Here is a 21,581-nt window from a genome sequence, read left to right as displayed (position 1 = left end):
AGCTGTCATCTCTCTCCTACCCTGAAAGTGCAGAAAAACACTTTCTGGAGCATTATCTGCAGCTGCCAGGCAAGAGGTGAGGGCAGTCACGTGCCTGGGGAGCCCACAGACAGAGTGGAAACTTGCTTTTTCTTATCAGCTACTAGCTTTAGTATGCAAACAAATTAAAACAGAGAGCTTTAGGATAGGGTACCGGAAAGGCAGAGTCACCAGTGCCTTCTGGGAGAAGTTAATTCAAGATAAGTGTTGAATAACAAGAGGTACTGAGAAAGGGGACACGAGGAAACTTTTGTTGGTGCTAAGGTACTGTGGCCAGAGAGATACAAAGCTTTTCTGCCTGTTTGCCTTAATCCCAAAACCAGCCCCATCTTCTCAGTTGTTTATTTCTGTGCACTGCTCTTACCTCTGATTAAAGGGAGCATTTTGATGCTGGGCTTTGGCCCCACCTGTGCTGGCAACCAGTATCTGCAATGGGGTTCACATGAGCCCAAGTGCTGTTCTCACCATGAGGCCAGCCATCACCACTTTCCTTAATAAAAGGCAAAATGTTTGTTTGGAACGCTTTAATATTAAACATATTTCAGTCCATCTCATCAACATGCCAAAAGAGAGTTAATGGATCCAGCCTTAGTTAAGTCACATCCCACTCCACGGGGCTGGTTGTTTCCCTGCAAAGGGAGACTTGAGGGCTGGGTCAGACTTTTTTCAGGTGAAGCTTCCCTGAGTACCTGCTCCAACAGGACCTCAGCAGAACAATCTGAGCCCTCCTGACATCCTGACATCTCCAGTATGCCCATGGGCACACATGTGGATAGAAGAATAACAGAGAGTTGATGGGTTGGTTTGTTTTTTTTTCAAACTGCGAACACATGGTTAGGTTTGTGAAATTACTCATTTAGCCTTGCCTGAGGACAGGACACAACTATTCACCTGTTCTCCCGCTGTGATGTCTTGGGGGCACTTTTATAACCAAACTGTTGTTTCTTTCAAAGGATTTTAGAGCAAGAATCTTTTCAGGCCCCAGCATAGTAAGTGTGTAGTCCAGGAAACTGACGTCTCCCTGTGTCCCTTCAGTAAATGCAACACATGTCTATATAAGCATATATGTATACACACACAAACACATATATCACCAAATCACAGAATGTGCTGAGTTGGAAGGGACCCACAAGGATCATCAAGCCCTGGCTCTGCACAGGATGATCCTCAAGAGTCACACCATTTGTCCGAGAGTATCATCCAAATGCTTCTTGAATTCTCAGGATGGTGATGTGACCACTTCTCTGGGGAGCCTGTTCCAGCACCCAACCACCCTCTGGGAGAAGAACCTTTTTCTAATATTCAACCTAAACCTCCCCTGACACAATTTCAGGCCATTCCCTTGGGTTCTGTCACTGGTCACCAGAGAAGAGATCATTGCCTGCCCCTCCTCTTCCCCTCATGAGGAAGTTGCAGACTGCAATGAGGTCTCCCCTCAGTCTCCTCTTCTCCAGGCTGAACAGACCAAGTGACCTCAGCCACTCCTCATACAGCTTCCCATATGGCAGCCAAAACAGCCAAAACTGTTGCCTAAAAAGACTGCGGAGAAAAGAACTCCAGGCCAATTTAGTGTATAAGATAAGATAAAAAGAACAGCTCCTTTAATGAGGCCAAAGGCCCAGGGGAATACACACCATGCACGTGCACCCAGACACTTATAAAACCATCCCCAGTTCTGCCCAGTTCTGCCCCCCAACATGTCCCTTCGGGAATTAGGTCTGGGGGTGTTTGTCCCTTCTTCCTCATCTTCATCTTTTTCAAATCACGTACAGTCCTTTGAGTTCCTCCAAAGTTCTGGGGTTGAAGATTGCTTTGTCTGTGTGATATCTCCTGGTCCAGGCCTAGGGTGAGATGTTCTTGAGGGTGTTTAGGCAACACCCTCAAGGCTCTTCAACATCTCTGTTGCCCTCCTTTGGACATTGTATAATGGCTTTATATCTTATATTGTGGATGCCCAAAACTGCCACAATATTCAAGGTGAGGCCACCTCAATGCAGAGCAGAGCGGGACAAACCCCTTCCTTGATCGGCTGGTAATGCTTTTCCTGATGCCCCCCAGGACACAGTTGGCCCTCCTGGCTGCCAGGGCACTGCTGACTCAGATTCAGCTTGCCAGTGACCAGGATCCCCAGGTCCCTTTCCATGGCACTGTTTTCCCGCATCTCATTCCACAGCCTGTACGGACATCCAGCGTTGCCTCATCCCAGGCACAGAATCTGGCAAATGTTGAACCCCATATGGTTGGTGATTGCCCAGTCCTCTAAATTCCTCAAGGTCTCTCTGCAGGGCCTTCCTGACTTTGAGGGGGTCAATAACTCCCCCCCTAAGTTTTATGTCATCTGCAAACAGCCTTAGTATGCCTTCCAGTTCTTTATCCCAGTCCTCTATGAAGAAGTTGAAGAGCACAGGGCCTAAGATGGAGCCCTGCGGAACCCCACTACTGACAGGTCACCAGTCTGAGGTCAGTCCGTTCACTGTTACCCTCTGTGCTTGACCCATGAACTAACTGCTCCACCCACCACAAGATGTGTTTATCCAGCTGTGTGCTGGACATTTTGTCCAGGAGGATCCTGTGAGAGACAGTATTGAAAGCTTTACTGAAATCCAAAAGGATATAGACATAGACCCAACAACCTTCAGGCCTAGAGTTCTGGAAGGCCTCCAAGGACACTATGTGCTCTGAGGAAGAGGAAGATGAAGAAGAGAGGGTCCCAAAACACCCCCAGACCCAATTTCCAAGAGGCGTGGCGGGGGCAGAACCTGGGTGGTGGCAGGACGGGGATTGGGCGAAAATCGTTATAAAACTGTGAACATCTCGATTTCGGGAGCGCGCTGGGGGTTATTCCAGAAAGCCTGGGGGCTCATTAAACCTTTGTATCCTTATCTTATCTCCTACCTAATTTGGCTTGGAGTCTTTTTTTCCTCACAGCCATTTAGGCAACACATCAACTGGCTTCCCTGGATCAGCTAGGTGAGTTACCTTGTCAAAGAAGGAAATCCTGCTGGATAAGCAGGACTGTTCTCTCATGAAGCCATTACTGGCTGTGGCTGATGGGTGTGTTGTCTCTCAGGCGTTTTTCAATACTTTCCAGAACAATCTTCTCCATAACTTTTCCAGGCACTGAAATAAGACTGACACACCCATAGTTTCTAGGGTCCTCCTTCATGCCTATCTTGAAAATCAGGACAGCATTTGCCAGCTTCCAGTCAGCCGGGACCTCTCCGGATTCCCAAGACCGCTCAAAAATCACCGAAAGAGGTTTTGTGTTGACATCAGCCAGCTCTTCAAGGATTCTGGGATGAGTCCCATCAGGCCCCTTAGACTTGTAGGGATCCAGTTGGAGCAGCAGATAATGTGGATACCTACCTCCTTAAGAAAGTCACTGTTCTGCACTGGGAGCAATTCTTAGTCAAGAGGCGCAGCTGCAGAAATCAACATTACAGATGAATAGAATTAGCTGAGGTGAATCCCACCCATCTTGCCTGGTGCCCTCCACCACAGCAATCTATAGATTACTCAATATCAGTTGGATATTTCAGCACAAATATAAATGTACTTCAGGGGACAGTACTTCTGATTAGGCAGATGAAGATTTTAATTTCAGTCTAAAGGAAATGATTAGGGAGTCCACTGTAATGTTATCCTCCCCCATAATAAGAAAAGACAGCAGAAGCATAATAATTCTTCAGCCATCTACCGGGTCCTTCCGAAGTCCCCAGCCTCAGAAGCTACGCCCAGCTGCAGATTGGGTAAAGACAGAGCCACCAAGGCAGCTGTGCTTTCCTGGGGACGCCTGGGGGGGCATCCAGCAGGGCACTGCTTCCCTCCAGTTACTTTTCAGTCACCCCATCCGTGCATACCCACAGGTCAGTCCTGATGGTTCTCCCCATAAAGCAAAGGAATCTGGCAGAAATTGTTCCATCTAACCCCAAAGGAAAGTTGGTCTGCCTCTGAGATCAGCACAGGTCTGGAGCTAAATCTGTACCTTTTGTAACCCCTCAAAGTCTAAGCAAGCATTCCTCTCATCCAAGGCAGGGCCAGTTCTGTTTTGGGCTTTGTCTTTAATCAATTCTGCCCTGCTGTGTGAGCTCCCATCTCTGTTATGGAGATCTCTGCAGGGCTCTGCCCACTTTTATCACCAGCAGAATAGGTCACTGTCGCACACTCTACATAGGAACTATATTTAGGCAGGTCATAATTGCCCATTTTAAATGTGTAACACCACAGTCTCCTCTGATACCTTCCTCTACCTGTGGGTAAATCCAGCCCTGGATTTTTCAAAACAACAAATTTTGGTTCCTTGAAGGACAACTTCTGAGAAAAGGGGCAATGTGCAACCAAAGCAGAGAGATGGAAACCAACAAGCTTGGTGTTAAAGCAAGAATCCTGCTGCTATCCTCAGGGAAGGGCCTTTCATTTCATATATCCCTATTTTCTCTCGTTCTGTCAAAATCTGAATTGATGAAAAGCAGCTGAGAGTCCTTGCCACCATGGCAGTTTTCATCACTCTGCAAGATTCAGCCCAATGTGAAGAAATTATTTTTTTGCTTCCAGCTTCAGGCAGTTTGAAGCTTGAGTATGAAAAAAAAATGTGGCAAGTCTAACACAGGGAAAGAAATGCACATTTGTAGGGCTTCATAGCTCCTAATTATTTTGTAATATTTATACAATGCCTAAGAAGCATTCACAGATCCCTGTCTGTAAATATAAAGGGGTGTGTAAATGAAATCTTCCCTTTGAAATAAGAAAAACACATTCAAATTGAAAAAAAAAAACGTTCCCATTTAGACAGCTGGCTGATGGAAAACGAAGAGTTCATTTTAAAGACTATATTTACAGAATCAGAAAATTCTGAGTAGGAAGGGACCCACAAAGATCACGGAGTCCCAACTCTTAAGTGAATGGCCCACACAGGGGATTGAATCCCTGACCTTGGTGTTATCACCACCAAGTTTTAACCAACTAAGCTAATCTCAGGGTCAATATTTGCTGGCCACTTTTCACTCAAGGGTACACAAGCAAACCCGCATCTGGGAAAGGCTGCCTTCTGGTAAAATCAGAGCTTAAGAACCCACAGATTTTTCATAGAATAATTTTCCTGTAAAAACAAACAAACAAACAAACAAAACCAAGCAGACAAAACCTGGCTTTCCCAATGGACGTCTCCAAAGCAGTACTGTATCTTCTGATTAACTGGTTTTGTGATCAATAGCTTTACAGCATAAAATGGTTAGTTTGCTAATCCAAGTCCTTTATGGAAGAGCACATTTTCGGCTAACATGCATCCAGGACATGTGTACACTTGCACATACAATTTTAATGCTCAGTGTTAATGTAAGAAAAAATATTTTCAGCCTAGGTAAACCTGTATGCACTACAGCAGAGCAAGCAGTGTGGTAATACTGCCATCAAGTGGATAGTCATCCCACACATTGTTGAATTGTAAATATTTTCCAGGAACTGAAGATAACTGTATTTCAGGGCTGTTCTAAAAGTTTTGGAGTTTTTTAACACTGTACTGAAAAATATCTGCATTCTCCAGCTGATAAATTATTCATATGCAAATTACTGGGACAGATCTAACTGTAAGCTCTCTCAGGATCTCTGGCAACCTTCAGTCACCATAATAAGATGGGAAAAATCTGTTTGTACTCTCCTCAGATATATGACCACGTTCTGTTTAAAATCTCAGATTATATCAGATACCTGAAAGTCCCAGTGGTAGCAAAAGGGATCTGGAGTCCTTTCAAAGTGATAGTGAGAATGGGGCTCTAATGAGCCTAGCCCTTGTGATGACACAAGAAAGATTTCTCAATACCTACAAGCTGATAGAAAATCATTAAAAATGCCTATGAGCTGCTGGTGAAAAGTAAATTCATTGTCCAAAATTTTAGCTCTAGTGAGTATGCTTTACTTCATATAATTTTTGGCTTCTTTGCAGCATTTTTTCTGGCATTCTGCAGCACACTTTATCAAAACTTCTGTCGTTACAGAATTCCATTTGCCAATTCCCACTGAGTGAAAAAAATGCAGCTCACTGAAACATGACGGTTCTCTTCTTAGTCTAAAAATGTTGCTTAAATCACTGTTCCAGTGTTTCAGAATAACTTCATGGACTTAATGAATTCTATGTTTTTTACAACATTTATTTCTCAGATAAGATAAACTGAAGATATTTTAAGTTTTAAAGGGAAATAATCTTATTTTTGCCTCCATTCACAATGACATTTTTTAAACATATTAGTAAAATATTAAGTATATTTTCTAGTGCTTTTTATTCCAGTGCCCTTATTTTGAAATAAAAAATTTAGAAGTGGAGCTGTGGACAATACTCCCCTCTAGGGGCAGGCACAGAATTTGCAATATTCCATTCAGCAGCATGTAATTTGTAAATTACATTAGCAAAATAAAACTAATAGGGCCTCCCAAGTGAAAGACAACCAGAATTATTAAGCCATTCCCAGCAGAGAACACTGCTGCTTACAAAATTTGTCTAAAGGACATGTTGTGTTTCTATATTCATGCAGAAGGGTTTTAATGCCACACATATATAGAAGCCCGTTTATCCGATTTCCCTAGCAACATACACCCCATCAACTTCTGACCTAGACAACATATCATCAAATGCAATATGTGCAGAGTACATTTTTCTTTATAAGCAAACACGTGTGTCATGAAAACGTATGCCCTGACAAGTGCTAAAGCTGGAAGTTTCCTCAGATGATCAGACTGGTATATTTGGAAGTGAAATAGGATGGAAGGTCAGCATCGGCTTGGCTGCTTCCCTCCTCTTCATTCAGGCAGCCAGATGCGAGGTTGCAAAAGCAATTCAGGCATCTCCGTCAATGACAGAGGGTCCAATCCTCCCTCCACATAATACTCCTACGTACAGTCTGGGAAGCTCGCAATTCCTCCTTGGAAACGAAGAGAATGCAGAGCTAACAGAGGGTTGTCTACACATCCACAGATCCTGAGAACTGAGTAAGCCTGATGGAAGCTAGAGGAAATGGGGCTGAAGCCCCAGTTTGGGCTCAGTACCTTCACAGCACACTACCACTGAGACAAGCAGGTCTCCCCTCAAAAAGCCCAGTGCTGCCTAGCTTCTCATGAAAAGCCATCCTAGGAAATCGCTGAGCTGTTACCTTCATCAGGACATGCCAATGCAGCTGGAGGGGCTGGCTGCTTGTCACAGTCACCTCTGTACAAGTTAGGAGGGGATCCTCAAGCCACCTCCTGGCACAGCATCGCTCACGCTGCTGAAACACCCATCATGAAAATCTGCAGCCTCCAAAGAAGCACAGCTCCATGCACGTTAGAAAAGCAGGCTCCTGACTCATGCTTAAGCAGACACTCTCTAAAGTTATTACTTGCAATAGCGGAAGGCAAGCTATTTTCAAAGTTTTGTGCTCCATTTCTTATCACATATGTCACAGTTAGTGGAAATTTTATTTCCGCACACATGCACATCCCCACACAATACTCTAGCAAAAAAAAAAAAAAAAAAAAAAAAAAGAGTTATGTTGTATGGTTTTTTAGGTTACAAAACACTGTTTCTTTCTGTAGTCTACAAAATCACCAACCCCCAAAAAGTCAGGGGAAAAAGGACTGAGTGGAACAGTGAGAAAGTCTGTCAGACCCGTATTTTTCTCCAGCTGCATATGTTGAGCTTTTCCTCAATATCATATATGTGGCATCTGACAATATTCTGCCATTTGCACCCAGCAGAATCCATCAGGTTAAAGTCACCCACAAGAACAAGGGCTGGCGATCTTGAAACCTCCACCAGCTGCTTGTATTCATCACCCTCTTCATCCTGTGGTTGGGTGGTCTATAACAGACTCCCACCAGGATGTTGGCCTTCCCCCTGATTCTGACCCATAAGCACTCAACCTTATTGTCACTGACCTCAAGGTCAAGAGAGTCTCTAACAAATAGAGCCACCCCTCCACCTCTCCTACCTTGCCTGTCTCTTCTGAAGAGCTCCAGGTGCCTGGGTACAAAAGCATAATCTCCTTGAGCCCCAACAAGTCTTAACCACAGGTCTTGTGAGTGAACTCGGGGCTTGCCCTCCCGATGTGCAGCATCGTATGGCCCCACAGCAGGACACAGCACTAGCAGGAGTTCAGCTCCCCACTTGGTTGGGACTGCCTACTGGAAACCCAGGCATCTCAGCACCCAACTTCAGGCTCCTGAGCGCTTTACTGGTTCTCAGACCTGCCACTCTGGGCTCTGAATAGCACTTTATTGCTCAGTAGGTTTTTCCTTTCATCTCTTTTTCAACTGTTATGCATACAACTATGCTCTTGGAGAAAACCGTGCTGAAGATAGACAGCAGTCTTAATTACTACTGGCTAATTACCTTTAATGAGCAAATTGCCATACACTAATGTGGGATTTGGCCTGAGAAGAATTTCACACAGTCCTCTAAAATCACCAATATTATATCTTCTATCTAAGTTACGCAATGATGAAGCTTGACAGTATCCTCTAATCAGATGAGAAGCATGACCCTGAAGATCTGAGACACCAATATAACATCTCAGATTTGTTTTCAGGATAATACTTGCCAAAGCAGCTTCACTGTGCTGCTGGTGTATTTCATTTCTCCCTATGATCATTTGCCTTTTAGTACTATTAGTGAATTGAAAAAAAAAAACAAAAAAAAAAACAAACCACCAAAAAAAAAAAACACACCAAAAAAAAACAACTAAAGCTCCAAGGGTTTGAGATGTACTGCCTCAGAACAAAGTCTCAGTTTCTGGTCTGCTACAGTCTGCACTACAGCTGCAAATACAAACAGTAAGAACAGATCTTCATAAGAAAGCTGAACTGAATCATCAAATCTGTTGAGAATATGCCTTCCATTTAATCAAAGGAAATATTTAAGCACTAGCAGTATTCAGAAGCTACAAATTAATTGGTACTCATAGGCAGTGATTGTGTTCTCCATTTTTCTTGATATTCACATAAATACATGTGAAAGATTGGTTTCCCAGTTCTAATAGGAGTGGAGAAAGTGATGCTCCCCACAAGTATTTCCAGGGTTAGTTGGGAATCAGCATCAGAGGAAATCAATCCTGGTTATTACCTCATGGTATACAGTAGAGTGCCGTCATCCTCCAGCCTCAGAAGTTTGTTTGGGGTTGTCATGTTGTGAGCAATAGACTTCTTGCCATTGTGGAAGAAAGTGTCTGGGGTCCAAATCTTGCTGGCAAGCAGGTTGTTAAGAGGGAGGCGTTGCATAGGTCCTTTGAATCGCAGCCTTTCATCTTTCCAGCTTTGTCGGAAAAAAACATCAATGGTGTATTCCTGGAAGAAAGAAACAGTCAAGGTATTGCAGGATCTGAATAGAAGCAATAGTTCCAAAAATGACTTGAGCAAAGTAAATACAAGAGAGTTGGCAGCCACATGATAACTTACCATTTCAGTGTCTGACACAGGACCAAAACTGGTAACATAGATGTCTGTTTTCACCTGAGTTATTCTCTCTGTAATAAATATGGACTTTGCATTAGTAATTATTTTAAGATGTAAATACATACTTGTGATGCATTTATCTATTAAAAATTTCCAAATCACTCAAAAATCCCCAAAAGCTGGAAATCAAGAGGATGCTTGAAGAGCCATTTCATCCTTGATCAAATGCAGAGAGTCCAGGCTCTGTTCTTCTAATTAGAAACAAACTAGACCTTCAAGAATGCTATTCCTCTGAAAGGCTTCTACAGATCATAGAAGCACAGAATCATTTGGATTGGAAGGGACTTTAAAGATCATCTTGTTTGAACTGCCCTGCCATGGGCAGGGACACTTTCGACTAGATCAAAGGCCCATCCAGCCCGGCACTGAATGCTTGAATGATGGAGCATCCACAACTTCTCAGTGTCAGTGCCTCACAACCCTCACAGTGAAGAATTTATTCCAAATACTGAATCTGTATCTACCCTCTTCCACTTTAAAACCATTACACATTTGTCCTATCACTACACTCTCTGATAAAGGGCCCCTCCACGTCTTTCCTCTAAGCCCCTTTAAGCACTTGAAGGCTTTTATAAGGTCTCCCCAGAGCATTCTCTTCTCCAGGCTAAACAACCCCAACTCTCTCAGCCTGTCTTCATGGAAAAGTTGCTCCAGCCCTCTGATCATCTTGGTAACCTTCTCTGGACTCACTCCAACAGGTCCACATCCTTCTTATGCTGAGGCCCCAGAGATGGACACAGTACTCACAAAAGCAAAGGAGCAGAATCACCTCCTTCATCCCGCTGGCCACCCTTCCTCTGACACATCCCACCATGCATTTGGTTTCCTGGGCTGTGAGCACACACTGCCAGCAGTTACTCAATTCCTACTATAGGATGAGATGAAGTATATCTTGGAAGGACCTATTCCCCTCTGCTGGCTTGGGTGATCTGCCTGATTTCAGACATCTATATTAGAGATGTCCAAAATTAGGTGAAACTATTTCTGCCCTGAAGTCTCTAAGTCCTTCTGGCATCTTTTCAAATCTGGTACTAATTAAATTTAAGGGCAGAAATTTCAGAAGTTCGTTATATAAGATAAGAGCATCGAGCCCTATTTTCAAGCATTTCTGTGTAAAGTGAGAGGAGAAGGAGAGAAAGGGATGAAAGCAATGTGTTGGTCTCACAAGAGGAAGGGGTGGGGGTAGCCAGATTAAAAAAGGGCCAGGAAGAAACATAACAGATGGTTTACACATGGGTAGAAGATGAGAGAAATCTGGGGGATAGAGAGCTGAAAGAGGGCTCAACAAGGTTAGGATGGTAACCTATTCACATGCTATTCACTATTCACATGCTGCGGTTTTAAAATAGCTGCTGTAGAGGTTATCAAAATGACATATCAATACAGATTTTCTGTAGTTGTCTAAAAATGAATGGTTTGAGGATCTGTTTTTAAAAGAGATATGTGTCACCAGCAGAATTTTATATAGGCTGACCAGTAAGGGAACCTCGCAGCAACCTGCTAGCATATTGTCTTGCTCATCTTAGGAAGTACCCGAAAGAAAAACCCAAACTGTATCCAATTACAGAAAAAGTGCATCACAGATGCTCTCCTAAATCAACCTCAGATGACCTCAGTGACTGAAAGAAGACAACTTTCAGTGATTTTTTTTTTATTGTGGCCTATTTCCTAGGAGACAAATCCACTTCCTGGACTTGGTTTAGTTAATCAAACACAAGTCCCTCATCAAGGCCAAGAGCAGGTACTCATCTGGAAGGGCATCATGTAGAGGATGGTCCTGTATAGCAGAGGACTGGCCACAGCCAATGCGTTTTCTTACCTCCCAGTCCTGGGCGCAGTCGGTTGTCGTAGCCGTCCAGCAGACCATCCAATATCCTGGTGAATATTGTGATGTTATCATTGGTGTCCTCTTTTCCTGACGGTGTTGGCGTTTGTGAGAAGCTATTTCGTGCAAATGAAAGAAAACATGTCAAAAGCCTTGCTGGTTTCAAGGGGCTTCGGTCTCGAGGGAACTTTGCAATGGAGCCACTGAGCCTCTGTCCTCTCCTGATGCTCCACTTGAGTAACACAGGGAGCTGTGGTGATTTCATTTTGTCATTGCTATAAGCAATCCTAAATAGCTCTCCCTGGAGGAGGATCCGAAGAATGATCCGTGCCATGGAGGTACAATCCTGGGGAGCTGGATCAGGGAACACCTGAGCCCTTTGACCCTCTGTCCATAATGCACGGGTAGATTCCTGTCCCCCATGCTGCCCTGGCGCACATTAGCTCCACCATTTCCCATTTGTGGGAAATTCCCATGGCATTTCTCCATCCCCTGGAGGGAGTAAGGTCAGCCATGGGACCAGCAAAAGCTGTTACTGGTTTTTGCCAGGTTAGCTCTCCATTCTTTAGGAACTACATCAGCTGGCAGGGGAGCTGCATGAGCAGCATGGGTTTGCCTGAGGATGCACCTTCAAGTCTGCCTGAAGGTAGTGTCTAGTCTTTAAATGACAAATAGCTTCTAATTTTCAAAATATATGTAATTTATTGCCAGAACAAAGGATGAACTCTCACCTTATTTGAGGATAACAAACTCCCACTACATTCAAAAATCCCACTGGGGTACCACTGGGGTATCTGAAAAACATACTGCTGTACAGAAAACACAGTTCTTCACTCCTCCTCTTTCTTTTGCATAAATTAGTTCTCCCTTGTAGTATGCAAATAAAAGCACTGTGTAGTGGGCCACGTTCCATATCTTTTGGGCCAGATTTGTTTTTAATCTGAACTCTTTTTTATTTCATCATTTTATCCATGGCTCAGACCTAGGAAGCTACTCACAGCTCACAGCACAGCACAACTAAAACTTGCATTTTTATATCTGTCTGATTTTCATTTAAAGATGCTTAGGAGAATCCCCTGCCTACTAATGCCTTTGCATACCTAATGAATAGACATGGGAGTTATCCATAAGCATGCTTCACCTGCAGAAGCAATGAATATTTCTTAAGACAACAAGTTTGCTCACTCTTGGTTCTTTTTCAAGATTCAGCCTCTGCTGAAATCGCCAACAAATGCTCCAGCTGTGAAAGGGCACATAGCCCCACCAGGAACCATATACTCTGCCTCATGCCCACTGCCAGCAGATAGGAATTGTTTATGCTCCAGCAACCTGAACTCGATGCCAGACAGTCATCAGGAGATAATTAATTAATAAATAAATAAATAAATAAACAAACCCCATGTTTATTTATTACCAGTCCCCAGGGAAATAAATCAGTAAATAAATAGAGAAGATCAGAGCACCTCTCTGAACAGCTTGCCTTGCAGAATGGTTGCAACACGTGTTTGACTTACGTAGTAGAACAGGATTCATACAAAGAAAGAAGGGACCTCAAGTTGGTTTTACCTGCACAAGGCTTCCACTAATGGGACCTCACTGACATCCATGTAATAGATCTGGAAGTTTTAGTGACGCCAGACCTGGCTCAGAACAAGCTGCTCTTGGCCACATATCCTCTCACAGACATGGGGACCCCCAGTCCTGCACCTGTCTCCTTTACAGTTTGTGTGCTTCTGTGGAAAAAGGGAAAGGATTGCAAAGCCTCTCAGAACAGGGGAGTAAGGCAGGGCAGTGGGGGTCCCTGAAACACCAAAGTCCATGCAAATGCCTGGTTGAGGATGTTCCTTGCAGTCTGAGTGCAATTGGCATTGCTCTGACGCTCAGAAGGATCCACACTGCAGAGCCCAAGGCCATTAAGGATCTCCCCTTCAGTGCAGGTAGAGGCATAGCCACAGATCTTGACCATTTTTCAGGCCATTCATCTCTTCATGGTCAAAAGACCAAATTAATTCCGTTTTCTATGCTGTGACGACAACCTCCAGTGAGCAACTGAGGCAGACAAGATAATGGACGTCTGACTTTAATGAAAAACAGTTAATCCAGCACAGCAAACTGATTACATAAACATTAGCCGTCCTTGCATGCTGAACCATTCAAAACAAAAGACTGTACACCTTTTTGTCAATTGTAATCAAAGGGATTCACCACATAAAAGTGAATATTTACAGGCAGCAGCCTAACAAATGCAAGGGAATTCAAAGAGGAGACAGAAGTTACAGATATTCTTTACATGCAGCGACCATAACTAACACTTTGATAAAATCCTAGTGCCAACCACAGAAATCCAATACACCTAGAATACTATTTTCAACTTTTCTCATCTATTTTATCTTTTTTTTTTTCATAAGAAAGAGATATGCATCATGCTGTCTGCCTGCTACACCGTATCAGCGTAGGAACCCATTTTCATTTTCTACTGCATCTGACAAAGGAGCAGAGAGATCAAACTTCATTTCATTCCTACAAGTTTCATGAGAAGCTGTGACTAGACAAGGGGAGAGCAATCTAAATTAGTGCCTCATTAAGTAAAAATGTAAGGTTAGCAGTCATCTATTCCCTCTGGTTCGCTGACTGGGCCACTCAGCATACATGTAGCTCAGAAACAGCCTCAGCAAGACCAACCCCCCTCCTCTCTGGTAATTAAGAGGTATGGAGGAGGCTTTCCAGTGTGATTAGGAAAGATCCTGGGAGAAAAGGACAGCAGAGGTAAAATGTAGGTGTTGCAATGGGAGATGAGAACAAGGGATGCCAAATGTGGAGATGGGATTATTGCAAAGATATGGTGCTGGGGGCACAGGACACAAAGGTTCACTAGTTTCTCTGCTCTTGAAAAAGCTTGTTATTTTTAGTGCTTGTGGCTGAATTCAAAGCCAACTGAACTCAGAGGGAAGATTTCCACTGAACTATTTTTGTGGGGATGGGACAAAATACACTTAGTTCTCATAACTGCTCCTCTGAATCTAACAAGAGTAATTGATGCTGCTTCCTTCTATCTCACCTATGTACATCTCTTACAAGAATAGTACACACACCCCATAAACTGAAATACTTCTATATCTCCACAAGAAAAGCTAATTAATAAGGGGAAAAGATGGGGAATCAACTACAGTGAAGACTTACAAAAAGTCTGCACTTCTGCAAAACTGCAATCCCGATTTTGATTTGGCAGATCGTTTCACCCATAAAGAAAGGAATCTGATGCTGAATTTCACTGATATGTCAGTATGATGGGAAGCTGCATTTGTAGATAGCTTGCTGTTTGCTCTTTTGTAAATGTTCCTTTTTCTTTCACAGAAAGTTAGCATTTAATTTCTATTATTGAGATTGCTGGTGAAATGCATGTTTTGGAGTAAGGTCTGAGGTTGTCTGTTATGACACAAGACATTTACAGAACTTGCGAAGTTACATACATACATTAGATTCTATATAGCTCTACGAACAGAGAGAAAACAGGTGCTACCCTAAACTAATTATTTCCACACAGCTAAAGATTTAGTTTTATCAACATATTACTAGGTAAGCACATTATTGCCTCTCTGCAGTGAAAAATGTTTTTATAGCAGAAATTTTCAGTATGGATAAAAATAAACCTAGAAAAAAACCTTAGGAAAATGCTAAGAAAACTCAGAGATAATTGCATTTAAAGCTCATTATTGAACATAAACTAAATCAACCAGGAATACTTCTCATCACATTTATTTAATATTGCAATTTCAGGGTTACTGAAAAAATCAGAAGCCACAGAAGGGGCCCACGAGTGTAAAATGTAATAACTCTCTAAATATGCTCAGCTACCTCTTCCGATGAGTTCATCATCTACCATTTTAAACATCGCTGTCTTTTTTGCCATCCAGTCAAAATCATAACAGGTACTATTCATAGCTTAGTTGTACTAAGAGGAAAATGCATGGTAGATATTTAATGATTTTTCCCAAAACTTCTTTTTAAAAAAGGGTAAGAGACACTGAAAAAATAACTGAAAAGACTATTTTGCTACTAAAAGATGTATTTTTTTTTCTCTCTCTCTCCAAGAGTAGCATTTCCAACAACTTGCCTTCATAGGATTGCAATTTCAACTGAATTTCAGACAAATTAACAGTTTGTGGGAAAGACAGTGGAAAACGCACTTGCAGACTTTTGGATACGGACACTGGCCAGACATCAAAGGAAATAGATTTACTTTTCTAAGTTAGTTTCCCTGCTACCCCTTTCTTACGGGTTCTTGAGATGTAAAAATGCTGATGTTTTGTGAATTTGTGCAACGAAGATTCAATTCTTTCACATGGGATCATGGGATTAAAACAGAGGAGCGGAATGACTAAAATTATAAGGCTTTAATACTATTTTCATATTTTTACAGAATAATTTAATTCTTCTATTTAGAAAGAACAGTATTTTACTACCTTCTGGGAAGGAGCAATTTGTGAGCAGTGCAATGAAAGCCTGGTTTTTTTATAGAGTGACATCTTACAGTCCTCACCCCCTTGCCCCTTTCAGTGTCCTGAATTTCTTCCAGGGTCATTAACACCTCCCAATACTCTCAGCTCCCCAGGTCACTGATCTGCAACTTCACTGGGAGGCACTGCATGCCAGGGCTTCTCCTACACTAAATATGTGCTGGCTGGCCAGCACGTACACGCCTGCTATTTGGCCAGCTGGCTGACCAGAGATGCTGAAGCCGTAGCCTTCTGTTCGGCAGTGGGATGGACTGATGTCTGCCTCCTCCAAGAAATTCTAGACACCCACTTAGTTTTCCCGTTACTAAAATTGTTTAAAGGGTTCAAAAAGCTATCTGGATATATGGAGAGGGAAAGTAAAACAGAATAAAGAAATAAACAAACAAGCATGACTGTGTAAGATATGACAATTCTTATAAAATCAGTCTTTGAAAATATGAGGAAGAACTTCCAAGCATCACAAGTACTTGGAAAGGGATATATCCCTGCAGAACTAACTCCTTAGGGCTGCAGAGACTAACTTGAAATAACAGCCTAAAAGAGAGGTATGTTCTGCCTAAATAGTAGGATTATGGTCTTAGTGATAAGGGCTATGAGCTAGAGAAAAAGTATGTGAAACTACAGACACACCACAGACTGAATTCGTAAGAGTGTACAGAGAAATAATGGGTTGCCTACATATAATTGGGATCTTCTGTTCTCTGTGTTTCTACTATTATAAATATTATTAGCAGATGGCAACTAAGCTGTGGGTACATGAACAACGTCCGTCCCTGTTGGTTTTGGCTTTCAGACAGATTTCTGAAATTGCATGTCCAAAACAGGACTGTGCATCACCAATGTGTCCCCAGAGATGTGCCCATGGACGGTCGTGGACTTGTGCAATAAGAGCCAGGGCACAGTAAGATTGGCCAGTGTGGAGCTGAACACAAGCTGCCTCGTCTCACACAGATCTGTGTGCAAGCTATGGCTCCAACCCTCACAGGGCTGCCACTACCTGGGCTCCCCGAGGGCCCACAAGGAATCCGTCTCTTGTTTTACCTGAAAATGCTCTTGATGGTTATATTTGTCTTTTAGTCATTCTCCAGGATTCAAGACAATTATGAACTATCTTGAAATGCTTAAGTAAAATAACTTGCTAGAACGTTATACAACTCAAGGCTGAATTCAAGCAAGCTTGAAAAAGCCTTGACTCATGCTGGACCGTTTCTGCAGATGTAAACTCATAAAACTGTTATACCAACAACAGAGCGAGAGGCGGGGAAGACTTCACATCCTCTTCTCAGTTCATCTACATCTTTGAATTTTAATTCACCGATTTTTCTTTAAATAACTTCTACCAACTATGTCTACAGTCCTTCTCTACTGCATATTAGTGTGGTTAATTCTCGATAGTCATTACACATTTATGTTAAACATTGATCACAGACTTTTGTTGAGATTTCTCAAGTAGCCTAGGAGATTGAGATATGTAATTTCTGTTTATTTTACCAGGCATTGTGCATCAAAATCCCCCAAGGTGGCTTTGACTATGTCAGCAAAAACTGTATTTATGATTTAATATAAATATGGAATGACTATGGAGAACTGTAGAAAAATCTCTGTTTCATCTGTAATGCCCTCCTGTATTTTGGTTTTTTTCGACCAATCACTTTTATCAAGCATATTGCAAAACACACTGCAATATAACAGCGCAGTCCAAACATGGATGAAGCTAATAAAGAACCTGCTATCAACAGCAAGTGTTATCAGTATTAGATTCCTGCAGTTAATACAGCAGCCTACATGTTAATTGTACCATTCTGTCCTGAAGAGTCAGTCCCAAAGCACTTAGCAAATTACACTCTGAAACTGCTTCTGCCTCTGAAACACAAGCGCTGGAGCATCCTTTGTCTTTTGAGCAGGGTCAAAATTCAGCCCTAAGGCACTATGTGAATGGTGCAGTGAATTGGAGCTGCTTATCTCTACAGGCCTGGACTAAAATTACTAGACTAGAAATGGGGGGCAAGGAGGGTGGGGGGAACTTATGTGATGATCTCATTTTAGTGCACGGAAGCTTTTTGACTAACTTGCAGAAAACAAGTGTCCTAGTTTCCTCTAACTGTCCTGTTCTGATTATCTGCCAGGTTACAGGTCACACTGATTCCTACCTGGGACTTTGATTCAGTATTTGGTTTGGAGTCGAAAGGGACAGTTAAACCCTCTGGCTTTTGGGTTGTTTTTTAGGTTTGGATTTGATTTTTTTTTTTTTTTTTTTAACATCCTTGCCTTTCTATTGTTCTATTAGAGGAGAAATAGTTAAAAGACTGCCCCATACCAAGCAGGTCATGCTCAACTATTGCAATGTGCTGCCTTATGCAGGGACGATGAACAGTCAAGGAAGACTTAAGGTTATAGTCACCAAGATTTCCTCGTTTTGGAAATACTATGTCAAATTACAACAACATAAAGGCAAGTTTAAAACCACTCCCACACTATCTATGCCCTCTTCATTTCTGTCATAAAGTCCTGGGAGAGTTTTCCCTTAGACCACAATGAAAGCAGGACCAAGTTTTTTCAAGCTGGATAAATGAGTGTACCACTTTTTGCATCCTTTGTAGAGTGCAGTCCTACAATTGTTCCTATAAACCACTGTGGTCACAGGCTTCCACCTACGTACACAGGACACATGCTGGAGACCAGGCTACATTTTGCTTACAGCGTGGACAGTCATCACTCAAAGTTTGGTCTTTCTCCTAGTTCCAATCTGGAACAAGTCACTTTGCTTGAAATCAGAAACTGATTTGCATCTCCATTTTGTGTCTTCTTATAGCAAGGAATTGATGGGTGTGCTTGTGAATCAGAATGTTGGGAGGATTCATTTTTTTTCTGGTGAAATCATAAATAATTGTTCTCCTTCACAAAGAAGAATCAACCTACGTTTCCTGAGCACTTGCAAAATGCTTTTCCCAGATTCCAATACGTAGCTCAATTTTGGAAAGTTCTCTGGTATAGGAAAAACATATAAATAAAGGGTTTCTGACATTATTTTTCATTTTCTAAGAGCTATAGGTTGCAGTATTTTTTTGATAGAGCTTTCAGAATATCACTGTCAGGAAAGCATCCAAAGCAAAAATAAGAAAACAGGATTCCCTGCTATATGCTTCAGGGAAACACGATTTCTAATTATTCTAACAAGTTTCAAACTCAGACATCCTTCTGAACTGTCTTAGCTTAATCACCAGGAAAGCCTGTACTAGCTAGTAGCATGCACTGAGTCCCACTGTTGCAGTTTTGCACTACTGCCTATAACCTGCAAGAAGGAAGGTGCAAGACCCTTGCATCACAGACAAAGGAGCAGGGACCACCACAGCCCCTGGCTGTATTAAACCCAGGTCAGAGCACTCAGAAACTGTAGGCCTGGCCTGTGCCCTTTGTGCCCTCCAAGCCTTCCCGCAACAGCATAAAGAACTGACACCAGAGGGTAAATCTGAACAGGAGAGTAAATCACTCCCTTCCCCCTGACACCAGCACATTAAGATAAAATGCAAAGCTTGATTGTTTTGTTCAGCTGCTCCACACTACACGGAGACAAGGTTTTTCATTTCCTTAAAAAAATCCACAGCAAAAATTCAAACACAACTGGCAACTCACCCAAAGTGGCTGGCTAAACTCATGGAAACGCAGAAGAGGAAGAAGTTTTTGATCATGATAAAGTCAGAGACCATCCCATTGTCCATTCCAGAGGAGAAAAGGAACGCAGGTGGTTGCTTTGGTGAAGGTGCAGCTGTTCACTCTGTTCTTACGCTGCAACAATACAAAAAAAATTGAAAATTACTGCACGGACAAACAGCGGGATAGCTGAGTTCAGCTAACATTGCATCTTCTCATATCTGCGTTTTTCACAAACTTATCTAGGCTTATGTAAACATCAGCTGTTTATGTAAAGTTGTATGTCTTCAAGGACATGTTTTACCTTCTGCTGACAGCAAACTGCAAAACAGGAGAAATTCTTTGTGGCCCAGTTTTCCCTTATATTCATCTGTTGTGTAAGTAACTAAAGAAATAGCCACCATTTTCCAAATGCCAATTTCAACCCTTTACCTATTTCAACAACTTCCACATGCCTGCAAACCCAGGGCTGTGTGCAGCCTCCGCATCCTTTCCTTCCATCGCAATTTTTTCCCATTAAATACCCGGCTTCCCTTTCCAAAATCCCAGTTGAAATGCCAAGAAACACCTACTGCTTCTTGGAATTCATGCTGCTGATGCACGGCTTAGCAAAAGGAGGGTGGGTTGTTGGGGGGGTGGGGGAGAGGGTAAAAAGTGACCTTCCTCTCAAAGGCACATAAACCTCACGCTAGCACGAAGAATGACAGTAATGTAGCTGCTCCAGTGAATGCCGCTTTTTGGATACCTGCCTCAGCGACCAGATCACCAATTTCAGCATTGTGCACTAACGTTTTCCTCTGTGCCCTATTAAAAACAAAACAAAACAAACAAAAAACCCACCAAACCACAACAACCGCCTTCCCCAAATAAACACCAAAACAAACAAACAAAAACTCAAAACCCAACCAAAAAACCCAAACAGAGCCCAAAACTACACCCAGGGGGGAACTGGCTGGATTTTCCACCTGAACCCTGTGCCCCCGCGCTACATCGCTCAGCAACTTACTCTCCCACCCCGCGGGCAAGGCAAGACATCCGAACCAAAAGCCATCCCCCGGGACTCCCCCGCCCGGACCGCGCTGCCCCGCAGCGGGTCCCGCTCGCTCTGCGCTGCTCCCTACCGGGCACTGCGGGGCCGCCGCTCCCTTCCGAGCGCCCGCAGCCCCGGCCAGCCTGCACCTGTGCGGGGACCGCCGCTCCCTCGCCGCCGCCGTCTCCCGGGCACTGCGCCCCGGGGCTCCGCGGAGAGGGACACCCGCCCGTCCGTGCCCGCCCCGCCGCCCCTTTCCCTCTTCCCTCCCCAGCGCCCGCGGCGCCCCCGGGCTCGCCCCCTTCCCGCCCGCCGGCCGAAGTTTCCCGCGGCCATGTGCACGGCGGGGTCAGCCCGGGGGTCCGCGGCCAGCGCTCCCCGCCGCCCTCCATCCATCCATCCATCCGTCCGTCCGTCCGCCCGCCCGCCTAGCCGGGCACGGGAGCCCGGCGCTTACCAGCCGCCGGCGGGGGGACGAGGGCGAGGGGGCGGTGTTTGCCTGAAAGTTGCGGAGCGGCAGCGGGAGCGGAGCGGGAGCGGCGGCGCTGCCTCCCGGCCGCTGGCAGGCGCGGCCCCTCCGCAGCGCCGCGCCCGCACCGCCCCCGCGCCGAGACCGCGGCCGGGAGCGCGGGGAGGTGTGCGGGGCGCGCCCGACCCTCGGGAACCCGGCAGGGGACCTCTGGGGAAGGGGCCGCTCCTGGAGCCGTCGCAGCCCCGGGAGGCTTCAGCGGCTCCCTGGGCTCCCCGCGCCCGTCTCCCGGGAGCAGGTCCCACCGAGCGTCCCACGGGGCTGGGTGCCGGGCGAGTCCGTCCGGCACCGGCTGTTCTCGGGCAGCGGGAGCCCCTGCCACAGCCCGGCCGTGCGGGTGTCCTGTAGCCGTGGGGCTGGGACACCCACCACGCAGGAGGCTTGCTGGTATATATGCTCCTTACACCACACATGTATAAGCGTACATATATATACACAAACCCGTACATACCCAGATCTGAATCTATACTCCTCTTCTGTAGCCAGTGGACCTGACCTAAATCATCATAGTCC

At 44.1% G+C, this 21,581-nt stretch overlaps 1 protein-coding gene across 1 annotated transcript in view; it reads right to left on the bottom strand.

The window, feature by feature from the left end:
- LOC114063496 (gamma-aminobutyric acid receptor subunit alpha-5-like) overlaps positions 1-20,583 on the bottom strand; it is a 26,438-nt gene extending 5,855 nt beyond the window's left edge. Inside the window, exons 1-5 of the mRNA XM_027895805.1 lie at positions 20,255-20,583; positions 19,492-19,644; positions 11,336-11,457; positions 9,460-9,527; positions 9,128-9,348 (exon numbers count right to left, since the gene is read on the bottom strand). Of these exons, the coding sequence (XP_027751606.1) occupies positions 9,128-9,348; positions 9,460-9,527; positions 11,336-11,457; positions 19,492-19,577 (497 nt within the window). The 5' untranslated portion in view covers positions 19,578-19,644; positions 20,255-20,583. The remainder of the gene's footprint in view (positions 1-9,127; positions 9,349-9,459; positions 9,528-11,335; positions 11,458-19,491; positions 19,645-20,254) is intronic.
- Between the last annotated feature and the right edge of the window lie 998 nt (positions 20,584-21,581).

The sequence above is a fragment of the Empidonax traillii genome, unplaced genomic scaffold (genome assembly GCF_003031625.1).
Source record: "Empidonax traillii isolate 1590-97213 ecotype Southwest subspecies unplaced genomic scaffold, ASM303162v1 scaffold469:size586335, whole genome shotgun sequence".
Taxonomy (NCBI): domain Eukaryota; kingdom Metazoa; phylum Chordata; class Aves; order Passeriformes; family Tyrannidae; genus Empidonax; species Empidonax traillii.
The sequence above is the reverse complement of the archived record's forward strand: the minus strand, read 5'-3'. Positions and strand labels throughout refer to the sequence as shown.